At 48.2% G+C, this 14938-nt stretch overlaps 1 protein-coding gene across 4 annotated transcripts in view; it reads left to right on the top strand.

The window, feature by feature from the left end:
- Positions 1 to 12859, top strand: part of CLIP2 (CAP-Gly domain containing linker protein 2) — a 74705-nt gene extending 61846 nt beyond the window's left edge. For all 4 annotated transcript variants that reach the window (XM_061470364.1, XM_061470365.1, XM_061470361.1 and 1 more), the window contains 7 exons: positions 2082 to 2139; positions 2602 to 2685; positions 3091 to 3247; positions 3757 to 3916; positions 4487 to 4672; positions 8103 to 8162; positions 8765 to 12859. In XM_061470364.1, coding sequence (XP_061326348.1) covers positions 2082 to 2139; positions 2602 to 2685; positions 3091 to 3247; positions 3757 to 3916; positions 4487 to 4672; positions 8103 to 8162; positions 8765 to 8776 — 717 coding nt within the window. In that variant the 3' untranslated portion in view covers positions 8777 to 12859. The remainder of the gene's footprint in view (positions 1 to 2081; positions 2140 to 2601; positions 2686 to 3090; positions 3248 to 3756; positions 3917 to 4486; positions 4673 to 8102; positions 8163 to 8764) is intronic.
- The last annotated feature ends 2079 nt before the right edge of the window (positions 12860 to 14938 follow it).

The raw sequence follows: 14938 nt of genomic DNA, 5'->3' as shown, positions 1-14938 counted from the left end.
GATAGGCTCTCATCCTAAGCAAGCTCCGTTCTGAGCTGAAAAAGCATCATTTCTGCAATACTGCTGTTGTCCTCCATGTAGCAGCCTTAATGTATTGTTGAGCAATGGCCCTTAGGGAGGTAGGTGGAGGGCAGGGTGAAAGAAGAGCCATTGCCCAGGCTGAGCTAGAGCATGTAGCTTGCTCAGGATGTGGAGCATGGTTTGAGAGCCTTGGTTAGGGGTTGAGCAGATAGGGTTGGGTGGGAGGTGTGTGCCAGCAATGCAGCAGAGGCCATGGGGAGGTTTTGCAGCACATGGGAGACACAGGGAAATGCTGGCTTTGAGGATTATAGTGGCAGAGCTGCTAGCAGGGGTCAGGATGGCACCAGTGTGGGGAAGTAAGGGACATGTGGCTCACTTTGCATTAGAGTGAGGGGGGAGATGGCTACTCATGCATCTAGGCTGGACCCCTGTTTGTGTTTGGACTTTGCATAAGAAATGGGCAAAAAACTCAACTTTTACAGTTTGTTCCTGTGGGGATGCAGAAAATGGAACTAAAGCCAGGAAGTGTGCACGTTAAGAATACTCATTTGAAATCTATTGCTGATGATGCAGTCACTGTTCCAGACTGAGGTGCCACTGAAGTGAATCTAATCCTTCTGTTTAATTTGCCAGTGTGAACAGCCCCATTGAAGTCGATTGCACTTCTAGGCAGCAAAGCCAAGCCCATGAATTAATTTGCCAAGTCAGAGCTTCCTGCCAGCAGAAAGACATGCTGAACTGGACAGGAGAGGCAAAAGCCCAAGGAGGAATCTACAGCATTTATGGTGTTTCAAGGGTGGCTCCACCATGCTTCATCTAGTAAAGACAATTGTGAACCATAAGTGCAGCCAGGGCCCTGGGAAAAGTGGGTTGTTATTGTAACATATCATATGTTATAGCCAGTATTGAACCAGGAATGAATGTTAAAAGCTGGAGGCTTGTTCCAGAGCCCTTTAGATAAATGAGAGGGCTCTGGGGGATATTGATACCAGATTAGAACCAGGGAGTGTTGCAATAATTATTTCAACTATGTGTTGATTTAGAATCAGGACAATGTGGGAAGAAATGCATGGGTGCATGAGTGTCACAGGGCAAATTCTGTTGTTAAATGTCTTTTAATGTAACTGCAGTGTTAACTATTCGAAGTATTTCAAACATGTCTTGTGATGGTCTTTCCTAGACCTTCAAGCGGGAATTGCAGCTGCACTTCCAAAGAGCAATTACATAGTTTTTCCATAATAAAGGAACATCAGGAGGCATATTTCCCCTTTGGATGTACTCCTGCTCCTGTTGCCTACTCAAGCTCTTGGGGACTGACCTCAGGGCTTCTGGTGGTGGTGGCCACATCAGCTGCTTCATCTGGGGCATGTGCTAAGGTCCCACTGAAAGCTGCTGGATGTGAAGAGGTTTCAGGGGCCGAATTGTGGCCTCTGCAATGGAAAGTTTGGCTGTGAGCTCTGCAGGCTCTGACTTTTCATTGCAGTATAGACAAAAGAGGATGGGGGAAAGGCAGAATCTCCTGTATGGACCAACATTTGCTTTTTATTGTTTTTATTAATGTATTAATTCTCCAATAATTATTAATATTTTGGTACTGTTTTCATAAGTTTAGGCACAGTTAGATTGTTCAGAAGTTGAGGAGCTTGTTGACTGGGTCTCAAGCTGGATGCTAAAGAGCACTTGCACTGTGATTAACCACAGGAGACTGGTAGCTGAAGGAGAGCAGCTCTTTCGTTGCTCTACACAAACTCTGAGTGTGTGAAAGCTGGAAGCAGAGCTTGTGGGGAAAGCCCACAAGCTTTCTCTCTTCCCTCCTAGGTGAATCTCACTTTTGTGCTCATCTGCATGTGGTTTGGGGAAATCTCAGGTGATACCATTTAGCTTTTTCAGTACTGTCCAGAGTGACTCCTCAAAAGCCTTTTTCCCCTCTCAGAAAGATGTAAAAGATGGTAATTTAAGTACTGGATACAGTTCTGCTTTGAGTGAGGCTTTGTAGTTAACTTTGTTTTGAATCTTTGAGTAAAGGGCTCTTTACATCTCATCTTTTACTTTTATTTCAGATGATTGAAACTAATGATATTTCAGAAGAAAAGATAAAGATGAAGCAGACTATGGAAGGTATGAAATTTTATTGCTTTTTATCCTGGAACACTGTTTTAATGACTCATATGCCTTCCCTTCCTCTAACTCTGCTGTAGGGAAGTAGGGAAGGCTGTGTGGATGTGGCTTAGGAAGCTGGGTTCATCCTCAGATTTTGTTGCATGGCATTTGTTGTTTGGTAACAAAAAAGTGCTCTAAGTTCTTTTCCCTGTTTGTTAATGTTTTATTCCTCCTGCGCCTGTGGTTGCTTTCTAAAACCTATCTGATATGGCTTTACAACTGTCATACCTTCTAATGTCTGGAGGTAGTGAGATGCAGTGAGAAACACCCGTTATCTGTCTCCTGATGCTCCTCTGCCAATGGAGGGTATCACGGCTGTACCCCTGTCGCACCCTGCCCCGTATGCTGGATCCCTTCCTGATTTGCATGAAGCTTTTTCTAAGATTCTGATCTTTGTCTTGTCTCTTCGTTCTCCTGCAGACCTCCAAGACAAGCTGAGCAAAAGAGACAAAGAGGTGTCATCACTGGTGTCCCAGACTGAAACTCTAAGGGCCCAAGTAAGTGGTAAGTTTCCCTAATCCAGTGCTGGTGGGAAATAGGTGCTTCCCTGCTTGTCCTCTGTACTGGTATTGAACAAGGGTCTGGGTGCTGAGATGGGCTGATGTAAACCAGGACATTTCCTGTCTTAATGCACATAGTTGGTAAAAGTTTGTTCAGCAGTTCCAGTCTCTTTTCAGGAGTTGAGCACAAACACTGCAGAAGGTATTTGTATCTTGTGAAGGGAGTGTTTGGGTTTATTGAACGTCAGAAACTAAAAGAGGCAGAGGTAAATGGAGCTGGGTGTGTTGTTTCCAAGATCTCCCCTTAATTAGGGCCAGAGCTAACCACATCTTATGAGTGGTAATTGAGAAAAGGCAAAAAGCAGGAATGCAAGTAAAGGACTGAGACCTTCCCCTCTGCTTCTCATAGCTTTGGAAAACAAATGCAAAACAGCAGAAAAGAAGACTGATACAGTGTTAAAAGAAAAGAAACGTCTGGAAAGTGAACTGGAAGCCTTGACCAAGAAAACACATGATGCTTCAGGGCAACTAGTCCTCATTAGCCAGGAGCTACTCAAGAAGGAAAGGTCAGTGTGCAGGTCTGAAGGACAGAGCTGGAGACAGGTGGCCCTGTGTGTGTGTGTGTGTGTTCATTCCAGGTGCTGTAATTTACCACCAAAAGAAACCTGGACATTGAATCATTGAAGTCCCAGCCCCCAACTTTCCTGTTCTTTAGAGATGCTTACTGTGGGAATCTGGTTAAAATTAGGGGCTGTGAATTAACCAAGGAGCTGCCCTTTCACTGCTTGCCAGGAGCTGTAAGACAGTTCAGTGCACATGTAGATGCTGAATGAAGTCATTTTCTTGCCAACTAAGCTGGCTGCTGCCCTGCTCTGAAATACAGTTCCTTGGGCAAGTCCCAGTCTCTAAAGCTGTCACAGTGGGGAGGACAGGAGATCTGAAGTGATGGGATTTGAGTCACGTTTGCTCACTGGCCTTTATTTGTATCTGTAGCAAAGGTGGGAAGGAGCACAGCAGGACACCAGTGTGTGTGAGCTCTGGAAATATCCTCACCTTTCCTTTCCACTTCTTCCAGGAGCCTGAACGAGCTGAGAGCACTGTTGCTGGAGGCAAACCGGCACTCACCTGGGCCAGAACGGGACCTGAGCCGGGAAGTGCACAAAGCTGAGTGGCGGCTGAAGGAGCAGAAGCTCAAAGATGACATCAAGGGGCTGCGAGAGAAACTGGTTGTGCTGGTGAGGACACCAAAACCCCTCCTAGCCTTGGCTTGCAGGCTGGAGGGCTCTGTGCTGCTACTGGGGGTAGTCTTCACCCTTACTCCAAGTCTTCATGCTTGCTTTTGTGCTACTGAGCATCTGGCGGGACCTTAGTTGACAGCACCTGTGAGATTGGACCTGGCTTAGCAGTGACTCATTAAGTAGTAAAAATGTCCTCGTGTCCTTCTCCAGTGTTTTTCTGTTCCCATAGGTTTTAGATCCATGGCTAATTAAGGCTAAAATTTGTGGGAGAGAGTGAAGGTCAGCCACCCCACACTGTTTTACACATTCTGTTCTAGGCAGAAGCAATGTCCTCCAATTCCTGTGTACTTCAGTGTCCTCCAGTGGTTAAAATGTGAATAATTCATTTGAACTCTGTTGGGAACGAATTAGAACTGCTGCTTGTACAGTTGCCTTCAGAATTGTGCTCTGACCCCATCTACTGTTGAAATCAAAACACAGTTGTATGAGTTACTGTGGATTTCTTCTTTGCTTAGTTTCTGTAGTGATTTGGTTTAACCTGCTCTTATTTTCCCTTTGCTGTTTAAGGACAAGGAAAAATCGGTGTCAGATCAGCGGCGATACTCCCTGATCGACCCCTCTTCAGAGTCAGAGGTGATCCGGCTGCAGCACCGGCTGGTCAGCACGGAGGATGTGCTGCGCAACGCGCTGGAGCAGGGCCACCAGATGGAGAAACTCATGGAAGCAATGAGGCTTTCTTCTGAGAAAACACAGGTAGAGCATCAGCAGTCACTTCACAGGTTGCTCAGCCCTCAGGTCTGTCCTGAGCAACCTCCTGGGATCTTGCCCTGTGCTGTGGAGAGTGATGCAGTCAGCTGAGACCCTTTCTTTCTGCTTGAAACAGCCAGGAAAGACTTTGTTCTGTCAGATGTAGCTTAGAATGAAGAAAAGCCTCACTACTTGGTAATTATGGATCCTGTTGTGCTTTGCAAGAATGGTTGCTAAATGTGGTGTTTTGAGGAAGGTTGCAGCATAAGTTAACTGTTCTTTGTCTACAACATGTGGCTGCATATCCTTGAGGTACAAGCAATTTGTAACATGAAGGTTGAAGGTTTCTGCCATCCCTGTTCTCAGAAGGTTTTGTTTCCTTGCAACTCATAAGCAGAAACTTTGGAGGTGACTCTGGGAAAATTTTCCATTTCTCTTGCCAGTTCCTGAAGGCATTTCTGTATCTGATCTGGGTTTGCTGATGGACCATGAATGATCCCATTCCAGTTACTGCCTTCTCTTCTCAGCTTCCTCTGGTCTCCCTTTGTTTCTTCTGACAAAAGCAAAAGTGCTTCTGTCCTTTGTCTTGCATCCTTCTTTGTGAAACTGAAGGCTGCAAATGGCTTGACTTTCCACATTTGCCTTTTTCCATCTCGTGTCTAAGCCCTGGTTGATTCCTCGTGCAAAGTGACCTGCCCCTTGTGCTAAGCTTTGTGCTTCGTGTCCTTTATTGCTCTTCTAGCTGTGTCTTCTCTTGTGTCTGCAACCAGGTCATGGTTTTCAGAGCCCAGATGCACTAGTGCTCCTCACGTGCTTGCTCATTTAAATTCTTAGCTGAAAAATGTCTTTCTCTTGCAGTAATGAGCTACAATTCGTATTCAAACAGACATGTTAGGATAGTACAAAACAAGCCACTAGTTAGAGAGAATGGGCAGAGAGCTTGTTTTCCCTGATGTAGGTGCAGATGTCTTGTAGTAGGTAATCGGGGTGGGGTGGGAAGGTGGTGGTGGTATCAAATCTAGTCCTCCCATGGCAGTGTCTTCTGCACAGTTTGCAGATCCACCAAATGGCTGTTTTGCATTACTGTAGTACTTGGATTGAGACAGCCGGGAGGAGGGTGCATTGTAGACATTGCAGCCCTGAGAGCTCTGCTGGCTCAGCTGAGCATCTGTGTGTTGCAGACAAGTTGCTACATCCCGCAGTGCAGCAGAGGCAGCCGTCTGCCAGCTCCAGACAGGACAGCTGTAGTCGTGATGACAAGTTAGTGGCAGTCCAAGATGTACTATAATCCTGTTACTACTTCTGGAGTGACTTTAGCTCCTGCTGTAATTGCTATGTGTCAAGTGAAAGTGCATCCTGACAGCCTCATCCGCTGGAAGCTGCGGGGGGGGTGGGAAAAGTTTAGTCTCTGCTTTAATGCTCAGTCCCTTGAGGAAAAGGAAGTCTTCCGTTTCACATTCCTATCTCCAGAGGTGGTACAGGTGGTAATTATTTCTTCCCCAGCTGTAGAAGATAACTAATCTTCCATAAAGTGAGTTGGAGTGGACCTTATGAGGTCAGCTAATCTATCCCTGGTATTGCTTTGATACTTTCATGCTTAAGTCTTAGAGATGTGACAAGATAGTATTATGCCTTCAACTACAAGCCATGGTACTGGGAGACAGCTGGGGGATTACTGCAGGAGGCAAGGCCTCAAACTTCTATTGATATCAGGGTTTTAAAGTGCCTAGTTACAAAGAAGTCTGGATCAAAGCTTCCCTAGTTTCAGTATGCTGTCTGTTCATCCTTTCTCTTATGAAGGGGAGTTGTTAACTGGGGGCTTTCAGGCTGAGCCTGAGGACATCGCTAGTTTAAAGAGATCCTGGTGCATTAGTCAGTGAATTGATGGTTCTTCCCCAGGAGCCACATGTCTTCTGTAACCCATTCTGTATTACCTTCTGACCTCCCGTCTCCTCTCTGTCAGCAGCAGCTGTTGCCCAGGGATCTGCCTTGGCATCACTCTCTCTTTGTCTGTAAAGCCTTCACTTTGCAGCACTTTGCAGCTCAAGAAGGAAATCTGTAATTACCACAAGCTGCTGCTTAGCAGCAGCCCTTAGCAAGACACCACACTCTGCAGTCCTTGGTGTGCCTGGCTGGCCTTGGTGTTAGACAAAAGGAGGTGCAGGAGCTGGGGAAGCATAGTGGCACTGTCTTCATCTCATCCTCGAGTACTTGCTGCCTTGCTCTTTCTATGCCTGCAGCTGAAAAATATTTGTCATGTCATAAAGGAAAAGGATCTTTATCTTCTCCATGTCTTGGGAGACACAAGCTTTGCAGGAAGCGACAAGGATTTGGCACTTGAGCCTTTTCTTGGAGAGCTGGCAGTGATTGCTCTGGGAGTTGTTTCATTTCATGTCAAGTGAATTGCACCACTTTTTTCATTATTGTGACCATGTACCGAGACCAAATTTCAAACCTGACTCCTAGTACCTGATAGATGCTTAGTGCAGTGATTGGGTGTGCTGCAGCCGTGGTAGGCTCTGTTGCCTGAATGTCCTGTGGGGTGCATGCAGACCCTAGGGCTGAGTCACTACAGCAGCACTGTTGACATCCATCTGGGTAGTATTCACTGCCTGGTAAACTTTGGCAGTTCAGGCTTTCAAAGCAGAGTTCAGTTTGAACCTCTGCCTGCTTTTCTTGCCCAAACAAAACCTCTGTTCCATAGGATTGACTATTGCACCTTTGAGGTTACAGTAAGAAAAGATCCTGTGTAGCTGTGCCTCCTCTGATGATGGCTTTTAAACCTTGTCATCTTGTCTCCCTATAATATCTGGTTTTGCTGCCATCCGCAATTCACCAATAACTGAATCTGGTTTCAAAGACTCAAACAACTGACATTTGCCATGTTGTGACTTCAGGCTGCAGCTTTCTTCTCTTGTTTGTGCTGGTTGAACTGTCATTTTGAAGCTGAAGGGCTCCATATTATCCCTGCTAAAGACACACTATAAATGTTTAAAAGTTCTTGTGCATTCTAAAGATAGACCGGCCTGTCCTGGCTGCCAGACTTGTCCCCAGAGATGGGAAGCAGGGAATGGCAAATGTCCTTTTCAGTGCTGGGATGTTCACTGTGCTGTGTTTTGCAGCTAACGCTGCCCTTTGCTCAGGGTTTGTTTATTGAGATTTGAGAGTCAGAAGTAAAGAGTGGGTCTGTGTCCATGAGGACACTGGGGGATGTTTTGTAGCTCAAAAGGATGGAATCCAGCATGTGGGGACTGGGCCAGGGTGCAGAGGGCAGGAAGCTTCTTGCCAAAAGTGGGGTGGGATTTCTGCCTTCTCCTTTCCTTATGTGGAGTGGGCCGCTAAGGAAGGGATAGCAGTCTTGCTAGGTTTCAGAGCTTGTAGGCAAAACCACTGGGCTCTGTGTCCTTCAGCAAGTATTGTCCATTCTCCATTGCAGACTGGAAATTCTGGGTCTGCTAACGGGATTCACCAGCAGGATAAAGCCCACAAACAAGAGGTAAGTTGTAAGCAGAATGTCACTTAAAACAGTGACTGCTTCGTGTGATTTCTTGCCTGCTGTGCTGGGGACAGCTCTTGGATGGAGGCTGTTCTGCCAGCAAAGTTTGGCTGTGTCATTCCCACATCAAAAGCCAGTTCCCAAGCATATGATGGGAACATCACCATACTATAAAAACCACTTGAAGCCATCAGGAAGGTGCTGGTGAGATGCTCACTGAGGTGCAGTGGGTGCTTTTTCTGGGAGAAGCAATGAAAAGGGAGTTTCTCCTCAGTCTCCTGGGTTAGTGCCTGTACGGCTCTTCTGGCAGCCCCTGCTAGAAGCTACTTGGTCTTAGATCTCTGCCATCTGCTTTACATGGGTGGCATTTGTGGGATGTGCTGTTATGTTCTGCCAGTTTTCATGATGTAGGACAAGACTTGTAGCCTCAGACTTCATCTCCACACAGGTAGGATGGCCAACCTGAGGAAGAGGAGGTGTGACTTACTGAGCAGAGGCATGGCAGGCCTGGTGGCATTCCACTCCGTGCCTCAGTTTCCTCTTCTGTAGAAATACCTCTGTGCTTGCCCTCATTCTGCCTAACAAGGTCTCTTTTCTTCCAGGAGAAGCTCTGATAGAGAAGAGGTGAAGAGGATCATTTCATGCCAATATCAGCTCCTGTGCACTGTCAGGAAAAATGGTACCACATTTGGCTTTAGCACCTCCAAAAGACCAGACACAGTATTTTCACTTTAAAGCAGGACAGTGTTTATAATACACTAACTGATGTAGTCAGGACAATCCTGCAGTCCAGTTTTCCAAGACAGCCATTGTTCCAGGGGGGAGCAGAAAGGTTTCTCTACATTTGGTTTCTTACTTGTATTGGTTTTGACTATGGAATTTGTATTGCTGTTGTCCCACCAGCTGACCTGGTCTGGATGATGGCTGCCCCAAATGGTGGCTGAAGTGTCAGCAAGTCCCAGTATCCCACAAGAACTCCAAAAGGATTTGCTTGTGGTGTTTGATGCTTCTCACATGGTCTGTCCCTTCCCTTCCACACATCCCGCTGTCTTGAAGACCTGCACAAGCAAGTGAAACCTGCTGGGCTGACTGTTCATGCTGGCACGTGTAGGCTGAGCAAGATGGGGTGTGTGGATGTGTTTCCCTTCAACTTGTAGAAGACATCAATGTTCTGGAGGCTGCACTTAGTACTTGTATCATAGCATGTCCTGGGAAATAATCTGATTTCAGGGGGATATTTGTTTTGTTTCTCACCCAGTGCTGTTTGGGGACAGGCAACCCCAGCTGTGGTTGGCATTTCTTCCTGCAGAGATCTCTGAGCAGGCCTGCCCATGCCCTGCCCCACAGCGAGGCTGACCAGCCTGATCCCCATCACTTGTATGTGTTTTATTGGGCCTTCTTAGAGCACAGGACTCCACAGCTGCATCTCATCACTGGCCTGAGAGCTCCATGCTGGCTGCAGTCAGTGTGGGACACATGCCCTGTGGAGATGGTTCCTTCCTTGCCCGTTTAATTTAGCAGCTAATCAGGGATCGCCTGGCCTTTCTCTGGAGCTATCCTTGGCTCTGCATTATGATGTTCCAGTATGATGCCCATCCCCTTCTGCCAGGAATACAGAACGCTGAGGTGCTGCTCTGAGCATTCATGCAGCAGCAGCTGTCTGTATTGGATGGGTACAGCATTCCACTGTGTATGACCTGAGTATGAGTATTTGGAGCAGAAGGAATACAAGACTAGAGCTCACACAGCTCTTGTCTGTACATAGCAGTGCAGGCTCAGGTAAGGATCTCGTTCCTTCTTCTGAAGGCTTTACCCTTCTCTGACTTTGACCACAGCTCCCAAGGGACACTAGGGTGGAGGAAAGGGACAGTATGCTTTTAAAGGTGTGAGACTCCAGATTCACTGCTAAGTACCACAGGGAAGAATCACAGCAATATTTCACCAGGCTTTCTCTAGTTAGTGCCTGACTCCCTCAGTCTTCAGAAGCTCTTTTGTTGTGATGGGTTATCTGTGAAACAGGACAAGACAGAAGAGAGCACTGAGAGAGGAGATCTGAGCGTGACCGCAGGCAGATGAACATCACATCATGTCAGCTTCATTGCTTTTGCCTTCATTTCCTGTAAGGTTGTGCTACTTTGTCTTCATGGGTTGCTAGACTCCGGCTTCCTTGAAGGATGAGCAGCCAGAAGCAACCTGGGAAAGACATGGGCTTCATGACTGCAGTTCTACCACAAGGAGGATGTTGCTGAATCTGGGCTATGACACAGCACTGGACCCTGCTCACTTGATGCAGGATTGGTGATCTCCCTCCATGCAGAGGGAGGATGAGAGAGGAAGGTGACTTCAGGGGTGTAAAGCAGGACAGAAAGCGCAGCTTAAATCTTGTGCATGGCAGGGGGAGGCAGAACTGCCTTGCAGAACTGCTTCATCAGTTTTACTAATCACCAGGAAGATTGCCTAGCTCTGAGACTTCCCAAGGGGATCACAGGGGTTATCTCCAAAATCTTCCTGGTCCATGTACTCCTCATCTCTTAAGCAATTCAGGAAAATCGCAGAGGGAGTGTTCACTGTTGCAGCCTGTGACAGTGAATACCTCTCTGGGAGCTGCTGGCTGTAAGAATTGTGGGCTAGTGTTTCCCAAAGCGCTGCTTTGCTTGGTCTCTGGTGTCTGCAGCTCTCTCTGGATTGAGTGGAGCTGAAGGAATCCTGCCCATCTCCGAGCCCAGGGCTTCCCAGGCACCTGCCAGTGGGAGAGCCCATTCTGCTTGGGAGCTTACTTTCCCTGGTAGGTCTTTTAGTGATTTGTGACCAGTTGCCTTCATCTATAGAGGGGAGATACCTGCATTTTCCACCTCCCTCAATGAACCTTTGACTCTGCACAAGGCAGGATCCCCGGGGAGGACTTATGGGGACCATGTATTTAGTTCCATTAATCAGATCTGAAGTTGTCAGGTAACTTTCAAGCTGGAGGAGTCTCTGGCTCCTGTCTCCTCCCAGGGACCATCTCCTGTGAGTGGCTCAGACCTGTGGATCTTCCCAGTCAGTTCAGGTGACAATGTAGACTGGCAGCAGATGGGGCAGGGATGGTTTAAAGATAGTGCAGATGGTCTTCTCTGGCTGTAAGTAGCTGTGCTGGTCCCTGAGGATCAGCCAGGAGCCAAGCACTTGCTTACTGCAGAGGCTGTTTGTGGGCCTTGCATTGCGAGGCCACACCGAAATGGGCAGTGGGGCAAAGCCAGGGCCTCTGTATTCCACCCTGCTTTGGGGAGCTGCTCCCCAAACAGAACTGACTGCAGCATGAGCAGGACATGCTATCACACATCATCTGGGTTTTAGCTCAACCCTGTATAAAGTGGCCAGGTTTGAACATTATCCATGTTCTCCCTCTCCAGAATTGGCACAGGCCTCCCAAGGGCACCTGCCTCTGGCTGCCCTTCTGAGCTTGTAAGAGACCAAACTAGGGACAAACTTGGGAAGGACAAGGAGGAGATTCCCCGGCCCCTCTATTTATTTGTAAGTTTAAGTGCTATTTTTGCCTATGTGGTGGTGTATAAAGTACTTCACAGTATTTGGTCTTACTGGCTTGGTTCTTCAGGGGAGATTTTCAAGGGTGTTGGAGCACTGATGCACCCAACTCCTGTTGCTGGTCAGGAGCTGGTTCCTGTTTGTGCCTTCACTTCCCTTTGGCTTCAGCCTTGCTTTTATCTTGACCCCCAAGAGCTGGTACAGGGGCCTGGGGGGTGGTTGTGTTCTCCTCTCCCAGCCTGTGCATGCTGTGCTGGTGCTGCATCTGGAGCCGAGTCCTGACATCATGCCCCAGAGCACCAGCACAGGGTGGGGAGGAGGAGGCAGCGCATCTTTGGAGTCATCAGCACCAAGGGAAGGGCTGGCACCCGCTGGGACACCAGCCATCACCCAGCTGCGGTACCCAACAGTTAGTGATGCTTTTCTGCTGAAAGCTGAGACATTATCCAGTGAACAAAGTCTTTGCTATGGAGACTGCTCCATCTTTAGTGGTTTTTTTCTCTAACCCTCTAGACCAAAGGGAAAAGAATCAGTCTTGGCTGGTGATTTCAGCTTTATCCCTCTATCCCTCCAGTGCTGGAGCAAGGGGCAGCACTGAGGCAGTGCTGAACGATGGGTGCAAAGCTACCAGCCAAGGCTCTGCAGCTCTTGCGTACTCCCAGCCACAAGCCCTTCCTCTGGCTTGCACTAGAGATGCATGAGGGTTTCATTCAAACAAAATGATGCAAATGACACTGTAAAAGTCTTAACAAAAAATCCAGTACTCCGTTGTTCGGCAGCTTTAGCAGCTCAGCACTATCTTGTAGGGAGTTATTAATACACTAAGATCCTATAGGCCTCATGTAAGTTACCATAATAAAGATGATACTAGATGTATAAATGGATGATAACCTTTTACCCGTACAGTATGTATTACAGTTTTGTAGTTTAGTCATTTTTTGGCTATCAGATTTTGTTAGTATGATATAAAACCAAAAGACAAAAAAAAAGGTTTGACTGCTAATGTCTATTTTGTTATTTGATTCACTTTATTTCTTCTTCTGTACAAAAGCTGTACAAACCTCAGTGTGTGTAACTACCCCACACGTGTATTCATGTACCACCCCCTGTCCTGGCTTGCTGGTGTGGTGAGCTCCTTACTAACCAATAAACTCTGTGGCTGCAGTCGGGCACCCTGGGGCTGCTGGGGTGTGTTCAGGGTGTTGTGCAGTGCCCAAGCCATGCTAAGAGGGAAGTGGATGGGATAAGGGGGGGCTTTGGTAGGTGCCCCTTGTCCTGGGCCCCAGCAGTGAGCTGGAGCCATTGGCACTGGGGTTCAGCTGCCAGCTGGGTTTGTAAACAGCCAAGCATCAGCTCCTTCCCCGGGGCTGCTGTTGGGTATCCCCTGAGCCATGGACTACAGTGCTGTTTATTCATCCATGACTATTTCTCCTCTGTTAATCTCCCCTGTCCCTCTCTGACACATTCACAACACCCCAAGGCAAGGGGTGCTGCCCTAGACCCACCTCCCTGTACCTCAAGAGGGGCACATACTCATTTGAGTGGTGCCATCTTGATTCTGCAAGACCAGAGGTGGCGACTGGGTCATCTTCATCCCTTCCAGCTCACTCACCACAGACCTTTAGAGCCCAGGGAATGTGTGATTGCTGTGGAGTGGTCCCAGGGCAAGCTGTGGTTGCTGCCAGCACCCTGTGCAGCCCAGCTCCTGCCTCTTTTCCCTATGTTCTCACCATGTGCCTGCAGGTGAGCATCATGGACTTGTGCTGTCCCCCACGGGCTGGACCAGGGGCATTTACTCCAGGGCTTTTTCTTGGCACAGCATCTCCTCGTTGGAATTTCTTGGACTGCCCAAGGGCTGTGCCCTAGCTCAGCAGCCCCACACACAGCAATAAAGCATCCATGCTTCTTCCTGCTATGCTTTCCTGCGCCTGTGGGCTGTATGCAGATCCTTTGCTGAAAGGTGGTGGGTTCACAGCTGTCTTAAGATGCATGGAAAAAAAAAGGATGGTTTTTTTTTAACTTGCTTCCTGGCTGCTTCTTTTCCTGAACTTAAGCTTCTCCCCTGCCAGGATTACCTGGAAGTTTTAAACCCTTTCCAAAGAACCGGTACAGTTCGCAGATGATGATTCCAGCATGGGGCCCCAGGTGCTGGACGGTAACACCATGGAAGCTGGGAATACAGCTGTATTTCAGAGCTGTAGCATGGTCTGTACAGTGTGGTCTGTGGTACCCTGCTCTTGTTTTCTCAAGGTGTATAGGAGTTGCTGTGAACCCCAGATCTCTCAAAGCGTTCTGTTTGTCCACCAGCTCCCTGTGCGCTGCAGGCGCTCGCAGCTCCTCACGTAGCTGGGTAAGAACAGTGGGTCCCTGGGTCACCGCACTGCTGATTCCTAGAGCTGCTGCCAGTGCTTCACTGTCCTCCAGCGGCTGGAAGGGGAATAATTGGTTTGAGCTTTGCTTGGGAGAAATCTCTGGACACAGGACTGTCCATCTGGGGCCAGCCCAGCATCCGAGCTGATGCACTCAGTATTTGCCTTGCTCTTCCCTTCCCAAGGCTGGTGCTTGCTTACGCCAGGTCTGAAGATGCTGTGGCTGGGCAGGGATGGGATGGTGGCCCAGGGCCATGGCTCCTGTGTGTGATCCCACTGTCATGGCTCGGCCCTGGTGTGATGCACTGGTTCAGGGAGGTTTGTCACCCTCTGCTCCATTGGTGCCAAGGCACCAGTAAGGGAAGGATTGCTCCAGCATAGCTCTTGGGCTGTCCCCACGCTGACAGCAGGGTCACCAAGCAAGTCCCCTTTTGTGGCCAGAAGTCATGGAGGGAGATGTCCCCCAAACCTCCCTGTTTATGGGGGCAGGAGCCTTTATCCATGTGGTGAATTTCCCATTGAACCCTTCCCAGGGTTCTGGGCAGGAGCTGCTTGCTCAGGGCAGGAAGCAAAGGCCGTGAGCATCATGTCCCTGCTCAGGGCAGGTGACTCCAGCTCCATCTTTTCTGTAGCTCCACACTATCATTCATTAAGGTGCATATTTACAATCAAGTGCCCAAGCCCTGGTATCTCACAGAGATAACGCCGTAGCACATGCCTTTGTTTGCAGACATTGCTGTTAATTGTACAGCAAGGATTAATAAAACATGAAGTTGAAAGATGCCTAAATCACAGGGGGGGAGCTGGTAATCTCTGCCAACAATAATATTTGCACTTTATTTTCATCCCAGCATCCAGCCAAGAGTGGAGCCCGGGCTGCAG

The sequence above is a fragment of the Pezoporus flaviventris genome, unplaced genomic scaffold (genome assembly GCF_033815535.1).
Source record: "Pezoporus flaviventris isolate CSIRO_AGI_PZ_B2104156 unplaced genomic scaffold, CSIRO_AGI_Pfla_v1 ptg000063l, whole genome shotgun sequence".
In the NCBI taxonomy this organism is placed as follows: domain Eukaryota; kingdom Metazoa; phylum Chordata; class Aves; order Psittaciformes; family Psittacidae; genus Pezoporus; species Pezoporus flaviventris.
This window is presented reverse-complemented; position numbering and strand designations above follow the sequence as displayed.